The 22113-nt window shown below is 35.3% G+C and overlaps 1 protein-coding gene across 1 annotated transcript; it reads right to left on the bottom strand.

The window, feature by feature from the left end:
* Positions 1-3427: 3427 nt before the first annotated feature.
* Positions 3428-21840, bottom strand: LOC131063626 (ubiquitin-conjugating enzyme E2 variant 1C). Its single transcript, XM_057997512.2, has 4 exons — positions 21522-21840; positions 15947-16086; positions 15596-15721; positions 3428-3877 (listed from the first exon to the last, which is right to left on the bottom strand). The coding sequence occupies exons 1-4, from the start codon at positions 21544-21546 to the stop codon at positions 3737-3739; spliced, it is 432 nt and encodes a 143-aa protein (XP_057853495.1). The 5' UTR covers positions 21547-21840; the 3' UTR covers positions 3428-3736.
* Positions 21841-22113: the final 273 nt, after the last annotated feature.

Genomic DNA, 22113 nt, shown 5'->3' with positions numbered 1-22113 from the left:
ACTTATTTAATTTTGTTGACAAATATGGTGTCTATGGGGGGATAGATAATATAATAATATTGTAATATTCTAGATCTACTCAACATTAAATTGAATGAGGTTGACCTAGAATGGTGTATGCGATGATCCCTTGCTAATAGCATCAATCAAATCACCCTTGCCCTTCAAGAAAGAGCATATTACATTGTTTAATTATTTATTTAATAAGATTAATGGATATCTTTGATTTGTTTCAAAAATAATAATTCGACCATACATTAATGTTATTAAATATACTTATTCAAGTGATTGGGGTATGTGTTATCATAAATTTATGTGATTTCTATAAATTTATAATTAAAGAAGATGCTTCAAGTTCATACCTATAATTAAAAAATAAGTCAAGTTATTTCAAGATTTTAAGTTAATAAAAATTATGGATAAACTTAAAACAAAAATCCCAAATTCATAGCTATTTTAATATTAGAATTTATTTTAAACAAATGCTTAAAAGAGTTCCAAAATACCTTAGTAAACATTCTTGTACTAACATAAACTTTAAATACATGTGATCTACCATTGCGGCTCTAAACCATTTGTCACCTAACTCGCCCTCTTTAAGGCATGGTGGTAGGATCTAAGACATCCCTTATCTCCACATGAATTGAATATAACATGTTGGATGCCAAAAAACCAAAGCATCACTTCGTTGGAATGTTGAATGTCATTTTTAGAATTTTTGAATTAAACATGACATTTTCCATCATTTGTGTTGTGATTTGGATGCTTTAAAACATTGTATTGCCACATATGATACTTGTACACCCTTATTTGTTGTCATAACCACCCAACAATTATTAAGTGGATTAAAAACACATCAAACAAATTTTAGTTGTAAATTGTGCAACTTCAACAAACTTCTTTGAGCCATAACTTCTTCATATAGACCTAAAACATGATGTCAATTTTCTTTAATATTGCATAAAATTTCAAAAGGAATGTGAATATGTAGAAGTATTCAACACTTTTCCCTTTGGGTATTGTTCTCCTAGAATAAACTACACAGTTATCACATGATCCCAATAGTCCAAATGTCAAAACTAGACCTAATTATGAATCAATCATAGACAAGCAAAATGCACCCTAGGCTCAACTACATTGGGTGAATTGGAACGAAATGTCAAGTGGAGAATTTTATGAAGAAATTGTGGCTACTTCTTTGGTCTTGATGATACATCAAAATCTTAGATGACAATGGTTGATGATCATCAAGAGACCTTGAAGTAATAGTGTTTTGGAATGGCTCTAGAATAGAGGCTCAAACAACTCTTGGGGTTAAACAATTAGTGTTACTTGATGCAAAGGTAGGTTTTCCATGGTGATAGGTGTTATAGGTTCCAAGTACTACCAACTAAGAACAAAAACAAGGCTAAGTCACAAATCAAAGGTGGAGAAACTTCAAAAGGAAGCTCAAAATGTGACTAGAGAAAGAATTTAACAATTGATTAAAAGACTTACCTCTCTCAGCACAACAATAGGCTAGTGGTAGCATAGACCTTATTCTCCTTGCCTTTAGTTGTATAGTTCAAGTTTTATGACTTTGTCACTACAATTGTGTATTCTTTCAAGGCTTTTACAAGGAGGTTTTACGTTGATTAGTTCAATTTTCTTGGCTTTTGTCCCAATTGCTCTAATTTATGGATTTTCTTTTTGCATCATCTTATTATAAGATTTAAGGTCCCAATATATCCATCTCATTAATTGAAAAAATTACATTAAAAATCTAGTGAAATCAAAATATATAAACATAATAAGCTACAAAACATAAAGAACTCCTAGGAATATTTGAGAATAATGAAGCTTGAGAACTTGAAAGAAAACCATCTAAAAACCTGACTATATCCAAGAGGAGAACAATGTACCAAGAAACAAACATAAGGAACAAACCCGTGAACTCAAGAAAACTAAGTAAATGAATAAATTTCATAAAAATTAGAAAGTTCCATTAATAGGAACAACCAAACAATTAGAAAAGCCACAACATGAGCTCCAAACACAGAGAAGAGCTCAAACACAGAGAAATCAAGGTCACAAAATTATCCTTGGGAGTATTCATTGTTCATAGGATATATTTCGCACAAGATGGGCAAAATCAACACGGAATCCCCAATTAAAACAAACCACAAAACAATCATGAAAAATAAACTAGTACATAAAGAAAACTCGATTTAAGGCCCTATAGAGCAGGCTCAACACATTAGGCTTGCTGGCAACGAATTTAGATCTAAAGTTTGATGGGCATTAAAGAATGTATCACCATGCAACAAACAAAAATCTAGGTAATTTTGTGTTTTCATATGACAGACCTTCCCAATACATTTATCCTTCGGACCGTGATTCAGCTCACAGGGCACAACTTACTTCCTCAACTCGAGTGGACTGATAAAATGACCTCAACTTTTAAACGCATCCGCAAATCATTAAAATTCAAAGCTTTTTTACACATCCACAATGCATTTTCCGACAAGAGAAAAAAAAAAGCATATGAAACACTACTATGTAAAATCAATGATAAAATATTAATTCCCATTTTAAGGTACAAATCCCAACAATAAAAAATTTTGTCATGAACAAAATGATGCAATTTTTCAAGTATCAAAAACACCAAATCATATTGTAGCCGAGATTTCTTAATTATGACTTATTTTGTCCCATATCAATACAGAAGAAAATCACAATTTTCGGTTATCATTCAGCCTTCTTTTTGTGCTGGATTTACAAAAACTGTGCTTTAACAACGACTAAGAAGCTATTTAATATATATATAACTCGGTCAACCAGATTCATAAATCATTGCACAAGAAGCTATCAATACAGATTGTCAGTAATATAACTGTAGACTAAAAAGTTTTATAGTAAATCGGGAGCATTAACAGTATATTTACTATCTACAAGAATGCATCCAACATTTAATAACATGAAGATTGTTGTATTTTAAGGATTCTATAATGTATATGTCAAAATGATAAATGATACTATAATGTATATATAATTTTATATAGCCATCCCCCAAAATGGCTTCAAAAAATCCCGTCCCTGAAACATGTCCCTGCTTCCCACGTCCCTGCATCCCGGAAACTTGGTGGAACGTAGAGCTCAACTCCTACAAAGTTTATCTAAGAAATTTCTTAAAATCCAAATTCAAAGGCTGTGTAAAATTGAATCTGAATGTGTAATTGTGTCTATTTTACTGTGCATTTCTATTATCAAGATTGCCTAAAATATCTGTAGGATGTAATGTAGACCTGACTATGAACAAAACTATATTAGGTTTACTCGTTTTGAGATGGGAACAAATTGCATGTCAAGTCATCTATACAACTAGAAATATGCTCCACAAAAGGCACTTTCTGTTAGAACAGCAGTTTAAAAGAAATATATCGTCCACTGTCAGAATCACTATTTCTTTGTGATTTATAAGAAAACACCAAATCCCATATAATATATAATTCAATGTAATAAGAAACAATTCTTTGACTAATGATGTTCAACTTCCTACATGATCTCTTGCTAACAGACACTGAAAATTCAACTCAGAATCCATTAGAACCTTTGATAACATAAGTTAATTCTAAAACAGCAAGCACTATGTCATTGTGGCATGCGTATGCCATGAATGAAAAACCTCAAATACTGTACATGTAAAGTCCTCATAAGGCCAAGATAAATAAACTATTTCATTTAATCATTGATTCAACTAAAATGTGGTCCCTTCTGCCGGCTGTGACAGCCTTCTATTGTGTGATGCTGCCATTTCACGTTTGAGCTCCATTAGAATATCCTCCATGGTGTACTCTGATCGCCAATTTGCTAACATCGGAAAATGCTTCAGATCCACCTGCAAATTAGAACAGAAAGAAACCTATATTAATGACCAAAGTTGTTCTTTTAAAATGTTAACCAATACAATAAATGGATTGAAGCTTAAGCTATACTTTCCAAAGAACTAAACAAAATGCACAATCCTTCCACCCAGGTGATATCAATCCTCAAAAACCTTTACATAAAATGACACAGATCATCTAAAAACAGAGAAATATACATTTCAAGTCACATTCTTTAGGATGTTCACAGGAAATAATGGAATATGGTGGCAATCAAATAAAGGACATAATTAAACTAGTTTAATTTATGGAAGAAATGTCCAACAGGATCAGATATTCCTTCTGAATGAAAAAATGAAAATATCATCCACGTCAACATGAAAATGCAGACTTGAATGCTTTTCTCTTGTAGTTTTTGTCTAGCTGCAGAAATCAGCAGGATAAACCAAATTGTATATAAATCATCTGAATTCAAAGTTTTTATATTTATAAATATTTATAATCTATGTAGGCTTGATTGTGACACATCGTCAAAACCCTAAACAAGGAGACATTGGCCAGGACCAATAAAATTGCAAGACAAGACTTGTATTTAATCTTATTTTCTTCGACTATGGTTAAAAGTTTCATAATCCTGAAAATTTGAAATAGCGTTTTGACTTGGACTGATCTAAATAGAACCAAATAACTTGAGAAATTTTCTAAAGCATCCAGTAGCTGGGAAAGGACTACACCTGAATTTAAGAAAATGAATCCCTATCACCATGTTTACAGACTCAACTTTGTCAAGGAATCTGCAAGCACACTCCCAGATGAGTGAACTATTTTTCTTCTATTTTTATGGTTTTTTGATTAACAGTGAACATAATTCTGATGATTGGCAACTTGTAATTCCATTTTCCTAAAGCATTCACTAATCTGGTGGAATCATGAGCATAAGTGATTGACATGATGAGCCATCAACAATTGGTTACCAAGATTCCTTTACCTGGGATGATTGTGCTTGGTATGTCAGGCAAGATAACCTTATACACATTTTACTTATGTCGGTCTTGAATGCCAATTATCTCCTTTTTGCATTTCTACTGGAGGTTACTCTGATTTTACAGCCCCTGATTTTGTCAACAGTTTGCTTGTATCCTCTTGTATCTTATCTGGTTATCTAGTCTTTTATTCCATGAAAGCTAAAATGCAACGCTACTACATATGATGCTCTGCAATAAATGTCTGTACAAACTACTTTTCATACAAATTCCAATTGACCTAGCTATCCAGGTTTGTGGAGAGCTTTTACAAGGTAGGAAACATATTGTGGGACACGATCAGATATGCAACCTCTTTTTACTTGGGTGGGAGCAGGCATTCATATGATGGTCTACTCTTGTTGACATATGCTATTTTGTGATATTGCTATCAGGATTCAACTGTGTAGTTTTTGAGTCAAACTTATTGACCCATGATTCATGAGTAGTGGTTCACAAGAACCCATCTCTCATGAGAATGAATAGTATACTTAGCACTCATTACATCTAGGTGATGCTCACAGAGGTGAAGCATTGGTCCTTCCCGGGAGGTCACCCATCCCAGTACTACTCCAACTCGAGCACGCTTAACCACGGAGTTTCCTCCGAGGTTAAACCCACTCAACTTGCAACCCCATTTGGGGTCCCTTCAGCAAGTGTTGTGCCTTATGAACCATTCATTTGCAGGCATTCATATGATAATCTACTCTTGTTGACATATGCTATTTTGTGATATTGCTATCAGGATTCAACTGTGTAGTTTTCGAGTCAAACTCATTGACCCATGATTCATGAGTAGTGGTTCACAAGAACCCATCTCTCATGAGAATGGATGGTACACTTAGCACTCATTGCATCTAGGTGATGCTCACAGAGGTGAAGCATTGGTCCTTCTCGGGAGGTCACCCATCCCAATACTACTCCAACTCGAGCGCATTTAACCACAAAGCTTCCTCCAAGGTTAAACCCACTCAACTTGCAACCCCATTTGCAAAACCTTCAGCAAGTGTTGTGCCTTATGATAATCTACTCTTGTTGACATATGCTATTTTGTGATATTGCTATCAAGATTCAACTGTGTAGTTTTCGAGTCAAACTCATTGACCCATGATTAATTAGTGGTTCACAAGAACCCATCTCTCATGAGAATGAATGGTAAACTTAGCATTCATTGCATCTAGGTGATGCTCACAGAGATGAAGCATTGGTCCTTCCCGGGAGGTCACCCATCCCAGTACTACTCCAACTCAAGTGCGCTTAACCATGGAGTTTCCTCCAAGGTTAAACCCACTCAACTTGCAACCCCATTTGCAAAACCTTCAGCAAGTGTTGTGCCTTATGATACTAAATCTATGTGTCCCAACGTTTGTGCCAAAAAAAATAGAAGAAAAACTGTTAATCACAAAACTGCAAAACCCCATAGCCACAGAGAAATAGAGCATGGGTTATAGCATTGCATGGTGATGGGTCCCATGATTGTGCCTATATATTGCTTTAATTTCCTATTTTAAGAATATTTCCAAAGAGATTTCTGCCCCATACCTAGACCTTATATTAATATTTGCCACTTGGATAAAAGCATTATATCAAATGTATAATGTTTTAACGAATGTTGGTGTTTAAGACAATTATTTCCAAGATATTACAGCATGTTATTGTGATTATAATAATCTTACAGTAAAGATTGCAAGGATGTAGAGTGCCAGCAGCCAAGAATCACAATCGCTGACAATTGTTGGCAGTAATAACTTCTATGCAGTTAAGGACAAATCTCAACAAAGCAAAGAAAAATGTCTAATAGATGGGAGATGATGATTCTCTAGTAAGGTCGAGCAAGGATTAAATGGCCAACACCAGTTATCTTTATGTTTCTCAATGAACTTGTTTTTCCTATGCAATAGATTTGAATGTTGTAGTAGTACTCTTCTTTAGATTTGATTACACTTGGTTTCTTAATAGTACTTTTTTTCCAAAATAAGAGAGGAGTCATCCTATATAATAGGGAGTGAGTAGACAAGTATATAATAGTTATTAAAAGTCCATTTATGTGTAGAGGAAGCAGTATTCTGGAGATCCAACATATCTATGGATAGATTTTCTACAAGCTTGTACTATTTTTCTGAGCAGATAATTCAAAGACAGCTTTTCCATATTAGTTAATTTCACGTGATGAGTTCTAAGAGGATTTGATTTAGTTAATACTCTGTGAAGAAGAAGAAGAGAAGGGTGCAGTTGACCCAAGCAAGGGCCCACTTGAGGTGAACTGTAGCTGAGCCTTTATTCTGTTAGTTTATTGATTTTTGTATTCACAGTTGGATTTGTTTTCCATAAATAGTTTTATATCATTAATAAGACCAGTTAGTCAACTTGTAGCATCTGTAGCAACTGTTATGTAACTCTTATTTGATTGATGTGACTCAACATTCTTGACACCGTTGCCGAGAATGGTGTCAAGCTTTAGTTTTTCTGGATCTTAAATTAGGTTTTCCTGCTTTCCATAGATTACAGATGTAATTCCAGCAATTAGGATCTGTAACTGCTAGCAAAACTATCAAGCCATTCACTAACATTATGTAGGAATGAGAACACTTCAACTCTAAAACATTGCTTGTGACGAAGAAGAGATCCCTTGGGAAAATTCCTTCTTTAAAATAGTGATCAAGAAGTGTTAGCAGCAGCCAAAGATGCTACAGTAGGACAGGCTAGCAAACCTATAATTTTTTAAGAACAGTTCCTTGGGTTGTAATGTCCCCATTTTCAGCCTAGGCATTTGAAGAGAAAATAATTTGCAGTGTTCCACGGGGACGCGTCCCCCCCCCCCCTTTTTGCCCACGTCTCCCCGTAAGAAACGTCTCGGGGACAAGGATGCGATGTCCCCCACTGTCCCGCCACCGCCACCCAAGCGCTGCCGAGACGTCTCCGTGTCTCCCAGGGAGACGTGGAGACGTCTCCCAAGAGACGTCTGGGCGTCTCCCCATCTCTCGAGAGACTTCTGCGGAGACGCCCAAACGTCTCCCGTCACCCACGTCAAAAGCAAACCAAAAAAGCATTTTTTTTATATACATGTGACTTTTGGGGGGGTTAAAGGGTAACCCTAATTGGACGTGGGCCAATAGAAAAATAACACCTAACGCCTTTAAAAAATAATAAAAGTATTTTTGGCCTCGCGGGGCGCTCCCCCTCAACCCCGCCCTGTATTGCGATAGGGAACGCGCAAGGGGCGCTGCCCCTTGACCCCGCAAGGGGCAATGCCTAAATTAATATTTTCCGGCAACTTGTAATTAATTAATTGTAATTATAAGTCGAATATTTTATTTTAAATAAGTGACTTTGCCTGGTGCCAAAATAAATATTAAATATCATGTCACTTTATGAGCAAAAACAAAAAAAATATTTTAAAAAGTGATTTTACAATCAATTCCGGAAGCTTTAATCATTCAAATGTGAATTTAAAATATATTCTCCCAAAAAGTTCTCCAATGGCAATAAAAGGAGGATGAACAGAGGCATTTGGGCGTTCTAGATGTATGATATTTAGTGAAAACCACAATTGTGGAGATTGAACAGTTTTGTTCAAGTACAGCCCTAAGACAAAAACCCTATGGCAAAGACCAGGTTTGGTGATGAAACATCCTCCCTAGCCAATACTGTGAAATCCATTCAAGTTTTCAGTTTGCACAAAAAAGAATTTGCATGTAAAATCAGACAGATTTCACACTTTGATTAAATGATATAACAATTTGTGAGTCTTGCAAGCAAGACAAATTGTTTGAGTCATTGCAAGGGTTTACAGGAAAACCAAGTGAATGCCATGTTTTAAGAAATCAAAGATTGTACATTTTAATGATTATGGGGCAATGGAGTTTATTGGTTCTGGGTGATTGAATGTATGTTGCCAGTTTGGACGTGAGGGACCATTTTGGGTGACTATAGTTGTTGTCCTTTTCAAAAATGATGGATCATTATATAAACAATTTGTCAAAAAAATGAAAAAATTTAATCTGTGGCACGATTACTAAGGCACAATTTCGCCTTATCCTTGGACTAGACTAATCCTCAATCCATCCTCAAACCACGTTTCAAATTTCATCGCATTATGAGTTTGTTTGCTATGTTTTCCTTCAATTTTGGGTTTTTCCTCCCTTACTGCAAGTGGGAAATTTTCCTTAAGTTGCAAGTTTTATGTTTTCCTTTGTTTTAGTGTTGTAGGGAAATTTTAAGTTAATTACAAGTCCAGTTTATGAAAAATAGAACTTGTAACTTACTTTTTATTTCCCCCTTGTTGCTTTTTGGCTTTTTAGTCATTGTAGGAACTTTTTAGACATATTACAAGTGAACTTTAAATTATAAAGTTTAAATAAAACTAGTAATTCCTTTTAAAAGTTCCACTTAAGTGATTTTAAGTTATGGTAGGGGTTTTTCTCTTCCAGTACAAGTTTTATAAAGTCACTTTAAGTTGTAATAGGATTTTATCTCCCTATTACAAGTTTTATTTTTAAGTTGTTTTTGTGAGTTGTAAAAGGAATCTTATTTTCCCCTTACTAGTCTTTTGTTTAAAACTTGTAAAGGGAGTTTTATTTCCCTTTTACATGCATTTTAAACTTGTTTGCTCTCACAAACCCGATTTTGCTTTGTGCATGAAAAAGTGAACATTCTTAACTTGCAAATAGGTTAAAGAAACCCAATTTCCTTGGTTTCATGCATTTTAAACTCGTCATTCCTCCTCAAGAACCCGATCAGCAATATTGGAGGATTTTGTTGAAGATTTCCACCGATTTTTGTGGAGAAATTCAAGGAGGGAGAAAGCATTTTGGATTCCTTCCTATTTTCATGCATCTTGGAACTCTTTTCACGCCATTTAGAAGACATTATTGCTGGTTTTGTGGCCTTCAAACAGCAAACACGTGTTTGTAGAATGCCACGATTTTCTTCATGCAAATGCCACGAATCTTTCTTTCTTCCAAATCATTCTTGCTTGTTTTGCCTAGGCATGGAGGTTGGATGTCTTTCTTGACTGATTCTTCATGCTTTTGAATAGCATTTTGATCCATATGGCAATTTTCTAAAACGCGGCTAGGGTTTGGAGTGTGGTTTATGTCTATTTAAGAGTTTCAATCTTCTCTTTCAACGATTGCTTCTTGCTTCTTGGAGGACGTTTTGATTGATCAAGGTATGTTCTTTTCCTTTCTTCTTTGTTTTCATTTCTTGTTTGTTTGGGTTTCCTTGGTCAATTTGTATATAAGTTAGTTTTGTTAGTTCTTGCCTAAAATCGGTTTTGTGAGAGATTTTCCCCTTTGTTCCAAGTTTGCAAAGCAATTTGTGAATTGCATTGTCTTTCCCCATTTTCCCTCTTTACTTGCATTCGGGATTTAAAAACCCGATTGCAAGTGAAATAAAAATAGTTGATCTACCCCTTTGGTTGAAAAATCTTAACCATCTTTTGTTGAAATTCCAAGTTTCAAAGTTGGAAAAATGCTCATCCTTTCAAAATCGGGTTTTTAAAACTTGATTACAAGTTGAAAGTTATTCCCATTTTCATAAAGATGATCTTTCCAAAATCTTTTCATTTTCACTCATATTCATTGCCATCATCCGTACATACCATTCCCACCATTTCATCCACTCATTTCACACCTTCATTCATTTTTCCCATTTAAAGTCTTCACTTGCAATCAGCCATCCAGAACCCGAAATTGGTCCAAAATGCAATCAAAAAAACACTTGAAAATGACTTTTAAAGGTCCAATTACAAGTGCAAACTTGTAGTTACCCAATACACATATGAAGTTGCATGTTTGTTCTCCACAATTGCAAGTTAATGCTCTTGTTGTTCCCACACATGTAATGCAGCTTCCAGAACCCAAAATTCACTTGTGATCCCATTTTTGCATCAGTTTATCCCTTCCCTTGTCGGTTCGGTTTGCACACACGATCTATCAAATCAATGGATTAAGGCATGGGCCTTATTTTGCAAGCAGATTTCAAGATTGGAGGATGATACAAACAAGAGATACAACAACAATTCATGGTTGAAAGCAAAGAATACTTTCAAGACAAAGATGGTCATGACATGAAAAGAGGAAGGCAGCCCTTTCCCTCCTGAAAAGCCAGTACTACCCCAAGCAAGAAGATAAGGTTGAAGTTCGTTGGCCAAGGACACAAAGATCATAAAGGATGCAAGTTCCTGTTCCGGTTCAAGATGTCTTCATTGATCCAAAATACTTCAAGTTCTAGCGGCATGAAGATCATCACAGACAAAGGATGAAGCAGTTAGAGTCGTGTCTTTGGACACATAGAATAGCTTTAGTTATGCATTTGTAATTTTGTTTTGACAAGTTACATGTAAAAAAAAAAACTTTGTAATTGCAAGTTAACTCATCACTTGCACTTTTGTAATTACATGTAAAGCAACTACAAGTTGAATTCAATTAGGATTGTAATTGGAATAAGTCATGGTGGTTGAGAGAATTTCTCAAGTTTGTTGGGATCCTCCCACCTTTTTCTCAAAGCTCCTCTCCTATAAATACTTGAGGGGGTCTATTGTAATTGATACCTTTTGGCAATGCAAGAAAATTTTGCCAATTTGTATGTGCACTCTAAGACTTTGAGCTTAAATGTAAATCAGATTGCTTTCAATAAAAGAGGCAAGTTGTGTTGAGACTTTGTGCCAATTCAAGTTGTTATGTGACGACATTTTCTAAAGTTGATTGTGATTTTTGTTCTATTGTGAAAGAGGGATTTGAATTCAATCTTGCAAACTTTGAGCTGCTAATTGTATTTAGAGTTATATGTTTGGTTTTCAGATTTGGTCTTGCAAACTTTGAATTGCTTATCATATTTGAAACTAGTGTGGAAAGCTAAAGTGGGAAGATAGCTTGTAGACTTTGTGTTGCTTCTATTTTTAAGACTTGTGCATGTAAGATGAAGTGCATCATGTAGTTCGACTTTGAGCTCCTACATATTGTGCTTAGTTAGCAGAAAATCATCTAAAAAGGTTGATAGGAGAATAGATAGTAGAAGACTTTGAGCTTTCTTTCTGTTTTCTCATCCCGGGGAAGTGACGGAAGTCTTTGTGCCTTCATGGGAACTTTGCTTCCCTTTATGTTCCAAAAATCCTACAAAAAAGTCTCATTTCTATATTTGTTGTGATTTATTTCCAATTGCTATTACTTTTCTGTGAAGAGAAAAGAATATAGTTTTTCTTGAAAGAAGAAGAAAGACTACTGTCCCACCCATATTAGATTAGTTTAGTTTGTAGATAGGGGATGCCTTCCCGAAATTAGGAGAGTATCATACTCACACACTATGGCTGAAACCACAATTTTGTACATCCGCCAAGTGTACAAAATTTTCAACCAACAATAGCTGCCAACCATCTAATGATATGGGTGTTGGAATTATGGACCATTTGGGTGATTGTAGTGTTCCATCTAGCTGCCATTGCTGTTCAAGCTGAATGTGTGACTAAGGCAACAAATTGAGGGTCTTGAATCAGTCATATAACGGCATGTGAGGGTTACTAGCAAGCCACCCTTTCCTAGAGCTGGATGTGGAGTTGCAACCTGTTGGACGTGGAAATCAGAATCAGCTGAGCATCTGACATTCATTTCTGGCTGGGCATTGAAGTTTACTGTTGGCATGAGTTTCTTCTAAGTTACCTTCACACTCTTCTGTTGGTTGATTAAATCTACCTTCTAGACTTGGCGTGAATAAGCTCATTATACTGTGCACAAATAAATATGTTGCTGAGCGAAAATATTGGTGCTGCTGGAGTGAGAACACCCTGATATTGGCGTGAGATTCATTTTGGTCAGCATAGAGATTTGTATTGTTTGTCTGTGAGGAGTTGGAACGTCGGGCTTAGCAATAGCATGTTGCTGGTTGGCGTGTGAAACATTTCAGAGTATTGGGGGAAGTTAGCAATCTGATTTTTGCTATGCTCCACCGAGTTTTGGGGATGGGGACAGCAGGGGACAGTGGGACGTATTTCCAGTACAGGGGTACTTTTGGACCATTTTTTAGGGGATGGTAGGGGACGACTACAAAAAAATGGAATAAAAATTAAAAATATAAAAAAATTTCAAATATTCATAACATTGTTATAGCATTCATCATAGACATTGTAGATGCTTAATACATAACATTAGACATGAATTGAGATTTCACATGAGCATTGAAAAACAAATTAACAAAATTCAAATGCTCTCATTGTCAATGTGATCACACATATTATACAAGAATTATAACAAAATGCCCGGCTCCAAGTTTCAACTATAAAATGACAAAAACATAGAAAATATATGGCTATCCCTGATCAACAGATGCAATTGGTAGGTCTGTATCAAAATTGGAGGTCAAATTTGAGTCATTGCTAGTATAATGGGCTGTCTAAGGCAATGGAACCCGTAGTTCCCAAGTCCCTGAAATGTTTCGGGGACAGGTATAGGGGTACCAAGGCAGGGAATGGGTCCCCGTGACAGGATTTTTGGTTTGGATCCAAGTTGTGAAGATTCCCACGACAGTATTGGTTATTGTAATGTTCACTGGGAAAACTAGGGAGAATTGTTGATTTTGGATGCATATTCCAGCTCTCATCAAGGGCCATCATTGCTTGTTTTTCAGGTCAGAAGTTCATATTTATTTAATTTGTAATCTGCCCTTTACTTGATGCATGTATTATATTTATTCATGTTTTCATATGAATATAATGTATATATGCATGCTTTATCCATGTTTTCATATGAACATTTAGAATTTTCCTATATATTTTAAATTTTCCCTATATTTTATATAGCCGTCCCCCCGCCATCCCCAAATTTGGCAAGAAAAATTTGCCGTCCTGGAAACGCGTCCTGCCGTCCCCATCCCGAAAACTTGGGGTAGCATAGGATTTAATCCATTTTTTTGCTGTTCTTGACCAATTTTTTACTTCCACAGCTGATTTTTTTAATGCAACAGGATTTTCTATGCATTTTGCACTAGGGTTTTCAACACGATAGGGTTTTATATGTCTTGTCATAAAATTTGAGGATATCCTTTCCAAGCTCCACTTGAAACAAAAACCCAAATAATCTTAAGGATTTACTCACATGAACATTCCATAATTGTTTTCGAGTCTAGAGAAAAATATGTAGTATTTCCTCCTTGTTTGTTATTACACAAGAAATCGTGCCCAGCAGTCTCCCCTTTAAAATTAGCAATTTGTTTTTTCACATCCAAAAGATAATTTTTGGAATGTCAAAAAAAGTTAGGTTTCTAGGAAATTTCAGCAGGTTGGAAATGGGTTTTCCTAAATTTGTTCAAGACAAACCCACAAGCTAAATTATGCCTCCTAGATGCACCCCCGCCAGCACCAGACCAAAATCTAACCCCGTAGCAAATTGTACCCAAATTTGGAAGGCAACAAGCACGAACCAGTAGCATAGATTTTAGGCAGTTTTCTTCTAATATGCTTAGGTAGTTTTTACACAACTATAAATGAGCATCAAATTGAACGAACAATTCTATTAATCCCAAAACCTATATTTTTAGATGGAGTCATCCTGTAATGGGTGACAAGTTGTCAAAACACAATCCCTTTGTGAGTGTTTTTAATGTTAATCTCCCTATTGAAAATGGATATTTGAGACTATTTTCAACGTTAACCCCTCCACTAAGAATGGATATTCATGACTTTTTAACATTAACCCCTCTACCAAATATATATGGCAAGTTTCACATAGAAGGAATGTGAATCAGTTTTTATGATCAAATAAATTGACTATCAAAATGTTAATGCTTGAACTATCAAATCACCAAACTAGCAATTGTTTAACATTGTAGATACTTGACTCAATATGAAAAAACAGGTACCATCAACAAAGACCAACTGACCTATCAAGATTGATCCAAATTTTAAGTGGATTGTAGACGATAATGTCCTCAATCCTGATGATTTAGGTCAAAATTAATATCAATATGGTTGAATGAATTAGAAGAGGTTCTAACCCAAGAGCTTCATCATAAGGAATTGCAGCCCTTGAGTATAGCTCTCTTCATAGCAGCAAGAGTCATGGGCTCTGATTTTTTGGAACTTTGTATTTAGTTTGAAGGTTGACTTTATACAAAGTAGATTGTAATTCAAATTTTGCAAATTATTTGTATGTAGTTATCATTTATGCACCATGCAGTATGTAATGGGCAATGCACTGTAATCGGCGACATGGACATAAATGAAAAAAATCTATATTCCACAAAACATGGGCTTAACTCTCATTTTATTTGCTCACTATATGTCTATTCTAATGAAGTCTCTTTGATTGATGAGATAGATTTTGCATACCAAGTCGCTTTGGTTTCAAGCAACTTTTTGGAAGCCCAGATGGATGTCCATACCACTGTTTTGAGTTGAACAAAAGATTGAATATATTTTGGCTTTGAATAGCATTGAAAATTCTAACATTATCGGTGTGTGGTTTAATCATGAGAAAGAAGACTAGAAAAACTTGTTTAGATTTATTTTAATGTACAACTTTCAATATCTCCAAATGCTCTATATGCTCATGTATAGAAAGATAGAATGGAGAAATAAAATGAGTATAGTAATTTAAGATCATGTTTTTTCCAATAAAGATAAAAACAAAACAGTTAATGGCAATCTATCATAAAATTTAGTAGATCCCCCTCCCTTGAAAGCTTTCAAAATAACAGAAGAAGTTTAATCAGACTCACCATTCCATTTTCCTTGTTTACACAGGTCATGTTGATCCGAGAAAGAAATCTGACAGTTGGGGGTTTGAGTGGATAGTCCTTGTCACAGAATAATTTTAGCTGATATATGCGGCCATCATGCACTGACTGCACCAAGGAAAAAAGAGCTCTAGTTGATCCACCAAACATAGAACATCTGAGATAATTATTGACAATTGAATAAAACAATCATAGAAAAAGGGGGGTGGTCCACCTTTTTGAAAAGACTATTAATCAAATTATTATGGAACACAGAAACAATAAGAAGAAAATTTAGTGTAAACTACTAGAGAAGCACAAAGAAACATATATAACATACAAACACTTCCATACATTATGTGGTCCAATGATTGTTCCTGTCCAAGACCGCATATAAATATCATCTCCATCATCCATTCCATAGCTGACAGTCCCATCACCAAATCCTTTCTCTCCTCTCTCTAGCTCTTCCAGCAACCGAAAGTTTCTTGGAACTGTGCAATGAATATACGCAAACAAAAACAAATAGGTTGTGAGTGCACATCCTGAGGTTTAACTTTAGGCTAATGAAATTCTTAGACAACCTTTTTTAGCTTTAACAATTTTAAAGAATTTGGGTAAGTAAACCTGCCTATTGATTTACACAACTGCTTGCCAACTACCCATTGTGGTCAGAAATTATTAATGCTAGGTAAGGCATATAACAGAAACAAGAGTTTACATCAGATATAACTGAAGGGAGTACACTTTCCTAAGGTTTAGGCTAATGAAATTCTTGGACACCGTTTGTTAGCTTTTATTATTTTAAAATTTTTGGGTCAATAAACCTGCTTATTGATTTACACAACTGCTTACCATCCCCTTGTGGACAGAAATTCTTAATGCTAGGGAAGGCATATAACCGAAAGGTGAGCTTATATCGGATGAATAACTGGAAGGTGATCTCAAACAAGACAAGGGAGAATTGGGTGACAAAATTATCTGATAATAAATGTACTAGTATAATCCAGAAAAACATTAAAAACATGAAAATAAGAAAACTTCAATGAATGTGACTTATTTTTATCAAAATTTAACTTACCTTCATGAAAACCACTTACTTAAAAGAATGTGTTTAAATCTGGATTGCACATATCGTGGTCAAGTGTAGTAGTCACATACATCTATCTCACATTAATTCACAAACTGAAATAAGTAAAAGTCAATTAAGAAGGGATTAATAGAAGACACAAAAGTTTGTGTGAGTTTGAAAAGAAGCTACAGAAGGCTGCGTAAATTTTAAAAGAGATCTCCCCTTCTGTTGCGCACCCATAAAATGATGTTACAGTGTTGCAATGTCAGATTGAAACATAAATAAAGGTAGGAAAAAGGTTGATCCATGCAATTTTATAACTTATCCCTTGCATTTGTTAAAGTACCAAAACCTCTCATGTCCACACATCTATTATTATTTGTTCATTTTCAACCTTGAAAAAGGGAAACTAGTATGAGGACAAAGCCCACTGAATTTATTACACAAAAGAAAGGAGAAAAACTGATTAAATTTATGTTTTCAGCATCAGTGAAAAGATCCAGGAAGAAATTATTATCTTAGACTCTTACACATGATGACTTACATGTATGAATAAGCGTGAACTGTTTTAGATGGCTTGATTTCTTTGTATTAACAAACTGGTTTATATTGTAATTACATGAAATAGAGGTCTGCCTCATATTTTTGCACAAATATGTCTTGACGACTTGAAAAATAACTGGCAAATAAATCAGCCCATGTTGACCTTGCACCCAGGGCTTAAATTTGAAAGGTAATCACTTAGCTGACAGAAACTCCATCATAGGAACATGGACTGAATAACATCCCTGTACAGACCCACAATTTCTGGTGATAACATTTACATATAAAATAGCTGTATCTCTATCGATTTTCTTGCATACCCTAATTTGAGTGATGTCTCTGTACCAGTATCAGTACTCCTCTCTGTACCAGTATCAGTACTCCTGTATCTCTAGGCATCCATGGGTCACTACTAAACAGGCATTCATCTTTCCTGAAACCAAATAAAAATGCAACTGAAATTTACTTGATATGAGGCCCCACAATCCCTGATAAACCTCCAAATGAGGGTACAAATCACATTTTAAGAGGCCACCTTATTATAACCTTCAACTTTTTTTTTACCTTGGAAGGCATGGTTACCTTAAAACAAAAATAGGGTTCCTTAAATCAAAAATAGGGATATTATGCTCAACAGACCAAAAGCAAACAATTTACCTGAGAGCAAAAAATGCATATTTTCCTTTAGCATTTAAAAAGACTAACCCTGGATAAAAATCAGAATTATAAGCAGCAAAACAAATGGGTTCTATTCATGACCCATGATGAGTACAGACAATGTATATAAGGCTATCTATTAATAGGTTGATGGACCATGATTTATCCTGGACCAAAATTGGCTAAATAACTGCTTTAATATCAGTCATATCAATAAATAGAAGTAAAATTTATAGATTGTTCTTGTGTAAATGGATGTTATGGTCAACAGTAAAGTGCCATCAGGCCATCCCTCCCAAAAATATAACTTATGTGATGATCTCGAAGCTAGAATGCTCTTTGGTCTCTTTAATAAATTATCCTTTGATAATAATTATCCTCTTTTTGAAAAGAAGAATGGTGTTTCCTCTCTTTCGCAATAATTTTGTAGCTTTCACTATAATGAAAAATGAATGATGATGATTTATAATGATGTTTGAATTTCATCTTTGAATGGGTATTGATATATATGTGCATATTTTATTTCTTAACATTATGTACAATGAGTTTTTGAAGCTTCTGGATAAAACAGTGCAGCAGTCTTTCATATCAATGTTTTGGATCACACGCTGTGACCCTTCATCACGATGAGATAGGCAAACCCCCCATATGCATCAGTACCAGACAATAAAGGATGCCACATTTGAGATGGCAGTTAGGTAATTTATTTATGGCATAGACCTTGGTAACTGACATGTGTGCACAATAGAACCCATAGTGTGGATGAATTGGTAAGACCCAGTTTATTCCCAAGCAAGTTTGATAATAGGGTCTAAACCAGAGCAGAGCAAACGGTAAACAATATGACTAGGGTAAAGTGAAAAAGTCCACTTGCGGGGGTCCCATAAGGGGACATGCTCATTATATAACCCGTAACATTTAGATGACATGGAGAATCATTGCATCATATCGGTCATCCCGGTTCCTTGCCCCTGATTAACTTTAGACATATCTTGACAGTTCGCTTGGCTCCTTGCATTTGTGTACATATCTTTGTGTTGTAGATCTGGAAATGTTGCAATAAGCATTCTAGACAAACTACTTAATGGTAAAAGATAAATAAAGGTGTGAGCTTTGTGTTTTAGGATCAGAAGAGATTGCTATTAACACTCTAGGCATATTACTTTAAAGAAGACATGAGTTTTTGGCATGAATTTGGCAAGTCAATCTGACATATTACTTAACGGAGGCACCAAAGATGTTATCGTGTACTTGTAGTGATATGCTGTGGTACATGAAGTCACAGCAGAAGCTACTACATATTCTGTGAGCAGTTGTGGCAGTTAAGACATGCCCATAATAAGGGGAATACCTCTTAGAGAAGGATAAACTTTACCACTGATATTTGGCCGTTTAGACCAGACATATTGTAACATTAAATTCCCAAAGAGCCAGGAATACAATGCATGTTAAAACTAAAATTGGTTTTCTTACCTAAGATTTTCATTACTACAGCTGTAGCCTGTAGGAGAGCAATGCTTTGCATCTAAATGAACATTCCATCATACTATTATTGTAATAACATTCATATTCAGAGTAATTCTCAGAATAGAGGTATCTTCCCAGAAAACCCAACTTTAACAAAGGGCCCTGATAATTCTTATGCAGTTCCCAATGGTTGCAATATATTTCCATCATCCATAAATAAGAACTATCAAAACATGACCACGGTCATCTATGTTAATCAGTACTGCTCCATCTAAAATTTCATAAGCTTGCCCTGCAAATTATGGTACCCTTATGATAAACCCCATCTTAGCAGGGATTTGCAAATTCAAAACCATTCAAATAAGCACTCTGTCACCTCTAATACTGATAATTACCAGAGAATTTGCAAATTATACAAATAGGATAGAAGTAGATCCATGCATGCAGAATAATGCAAACTAATGACAGTCAATTAAGAGGCCTATTGGTGGAAATGTCCATGGACGAGCCTCAGTAAACCAAATCTGATTCTACTATAGATGATATGTAAATCTACACCGTCCAATCTCCTTAACAGGTTAGCATTACTGGGTGTAGCTCAGTTTCTCATTGTATCCTCCACATGAATCCCCTAGACACGCTATGTTCCACTATAGCAGCAAAAAAGAGATTTTTAAGAATCAAATGGCATTTGAATGCATTTTTTTGTACTTTTTTAAGTAAACATTCCTTTTCACATGAACATGAAATATGGTCGTCCTTTAGTGTAGTAGACTAAAAATGTGTTCAAAAAAACTGCAAATTTAAACAGAAAGCATGGTGTATTAGAGGTTAAACTGAGTTGCACTCCACGATCATACCATAAGAAATATCAAAAAGTATAGAAAAGTGACAATTGTATTTTTGAAAGGTATACCTTATTTTCAAAAATATTTCTTTAGACTTTGTTGCAGACAAATGATATGAAAATGAAGTAGATATACCGTATTCCATAGGTTCAGATGTTTTCACTCAAATGGTAAAAATATCAGGGCTTATCAGTCAGCCCACGTTTGAGCTCACATGAGACTTTGATAGATTTTAAAATTGTGTCTAACACAGCATTCAACTTGGGGGGTGCCAAACGCCCCAAAGGAAAAGGCCGGTAAATATTGAAAAATTTTAAAATTAAGCCAAATAATGCATGTCGTATTCCCAAAAGACAAGACCAGATATAAGTTCTGGATGAAAGATCGCCCCAAAAGAGCAATTAACCAAATCTAAAGAAAAAATTTAGAACATCTTGAATAGTATGAAAATGAAGTACCAATACCGAATGTTATAGAAAGTATAACCTAAAATGGGGGACAATATCTGCTTCATATAAGACGCATATCAAAAGATAAAAATGCAAGCTCCATGAAAGTCCATATTTGTTCTTTTTCCATTGCACTGATTTTATTTTTTTTAAGAAAACAATTTTCTCATCTGTCATTTTCCCTACATAATTGTCAGCTAACGAAGATTCAGGGCTCAAAAGCTGAATCCCACCCCACTTGGCTGTGGAGAAATTCCTCGGCAAGAGGTAAGCAATGATCACTGATGAGCAGGCAATCCTGGTCATTACAGGATAAAACCAAAATTTCTGGGGAATTGCCCCAGCCCTGCAAACAGTAAAAGCCCACGAGTCTCACCTCTACATAGTACATACCTAACAAGAGGATTTACCCTATGAAGAGTATTCAATAATGATGGCATCCGTTGGTAACTAACTACCCCTAGTGCTGTAATCAAACCTTCCAACATGAAATCCCACACACATTGCAACCTATACTCACTGTAAATAATGCAAAATTAGGAACTTGTTCGCCTGAATCGAAAATACCCACATAACAATATTAAAGCAGATTGAAACAGGTCGTTGATAAATCAAATCAGATCCACGGTCTCGGTTTACTGACAAACAATACATGTGCATAAGTCAAAATGGCAAATTGTGCAACTGGTGGAAGATTTCAGGAATCAAGTATAAACCCAAATTCAATGTGTCAAATACAAATACAGACACCAATCTTCTTATGGGCGCCCATTTGAGTATTTGTTGTGATATCAATAACACCATCTGGATTCAATATGAAACAGTTCCAACTAATCTTATCAAAAGCAGAAAACCATTCAAAACAAATATGAAGATTACTGCATCGAACATACCAACAACAGGAGAAGGACTGGCCATGCGATCTGATCTGAAATAGCAGAGATTTCTCCAATGTTGATGTTCCTTCTCTGCCAATTGAAGGAAATAGATTAGTCAAACCTCGGCACCCAGAGTATTATTTATTATCAATATTTCACCTCGAGGCGTTTTAAGGGCAACCCCCTCGCAGCCGATGTACCCCTGACAAGGATACCCAGAACTCTGCCGACAATGTTTTTCCTTGAGTGGAAGGGAACCAAAGAACAAAACGGTTCCTCCCCCAGCTAAGGACAGATCGGGTTCACCAAACCATGCGTCTTGGCGTTTATTTGGACCTTGTATATTTTAAAGGAAACAATAAATATCTACCATTGTAGAGGGACAAATGCAAATATTAGCTCTTACTATATTACTATATGTTCACAAATTAAGAGTGTGGGATTAATATTGAAACAAGAATGTCGACTAGTTGTTGAAGGTCAATTAGAGAAGATTTTGGTCTATTTTTTTTATAGATAGAGATATAGAGGTGAAAGAAGATAAATGGAGAGATAGAGATAAAGATACAAAGAGATATAGATATAGAGGTTTATAAAGAGGGAGGTA

Source organism: Cryptomeria japonica, chromosome 4 (genome assembly GCF_030272615.1).
Source record: "Cryptomeria japonica chromosome 4, Sugi_1.0, whole genome shotgun sequence".
In the NCBI taxonomy this organism is placed as follows: Eukaryota; Viridiplantae; Streptophyta; class Pinopsida; order Cupressales; family Cupressaceae; genus Cryptomeria; species Cryptomeria japonica.
This window is presented reverse-complemented; position numbering and strand designations above follow the sequence as displayed.

Bases quoted from the DNA above. Each gene is read 5' to 3' on its own strand.
- LOC131063626 (XM_057997512.2), bottom strand. From the start codon at position 21,546: ATGGCCAGTCCTTCTCCTGTTGTTG. The intron at 16,087-21,521 runs GTATGTTCGATG...TTCATTGCACAG, and splicing joins CAGTCCTTCTCCTGTTGTTG to TTCCAAGAAACTTTCGGTTG. The intron at 3,878-15,595 runs GTGAGTCTGATT...TCTAATTTGCAG, and splicing joins TAAACAAGGAAAATGGAATG to GTGGATCTGAAGCATTTTCC.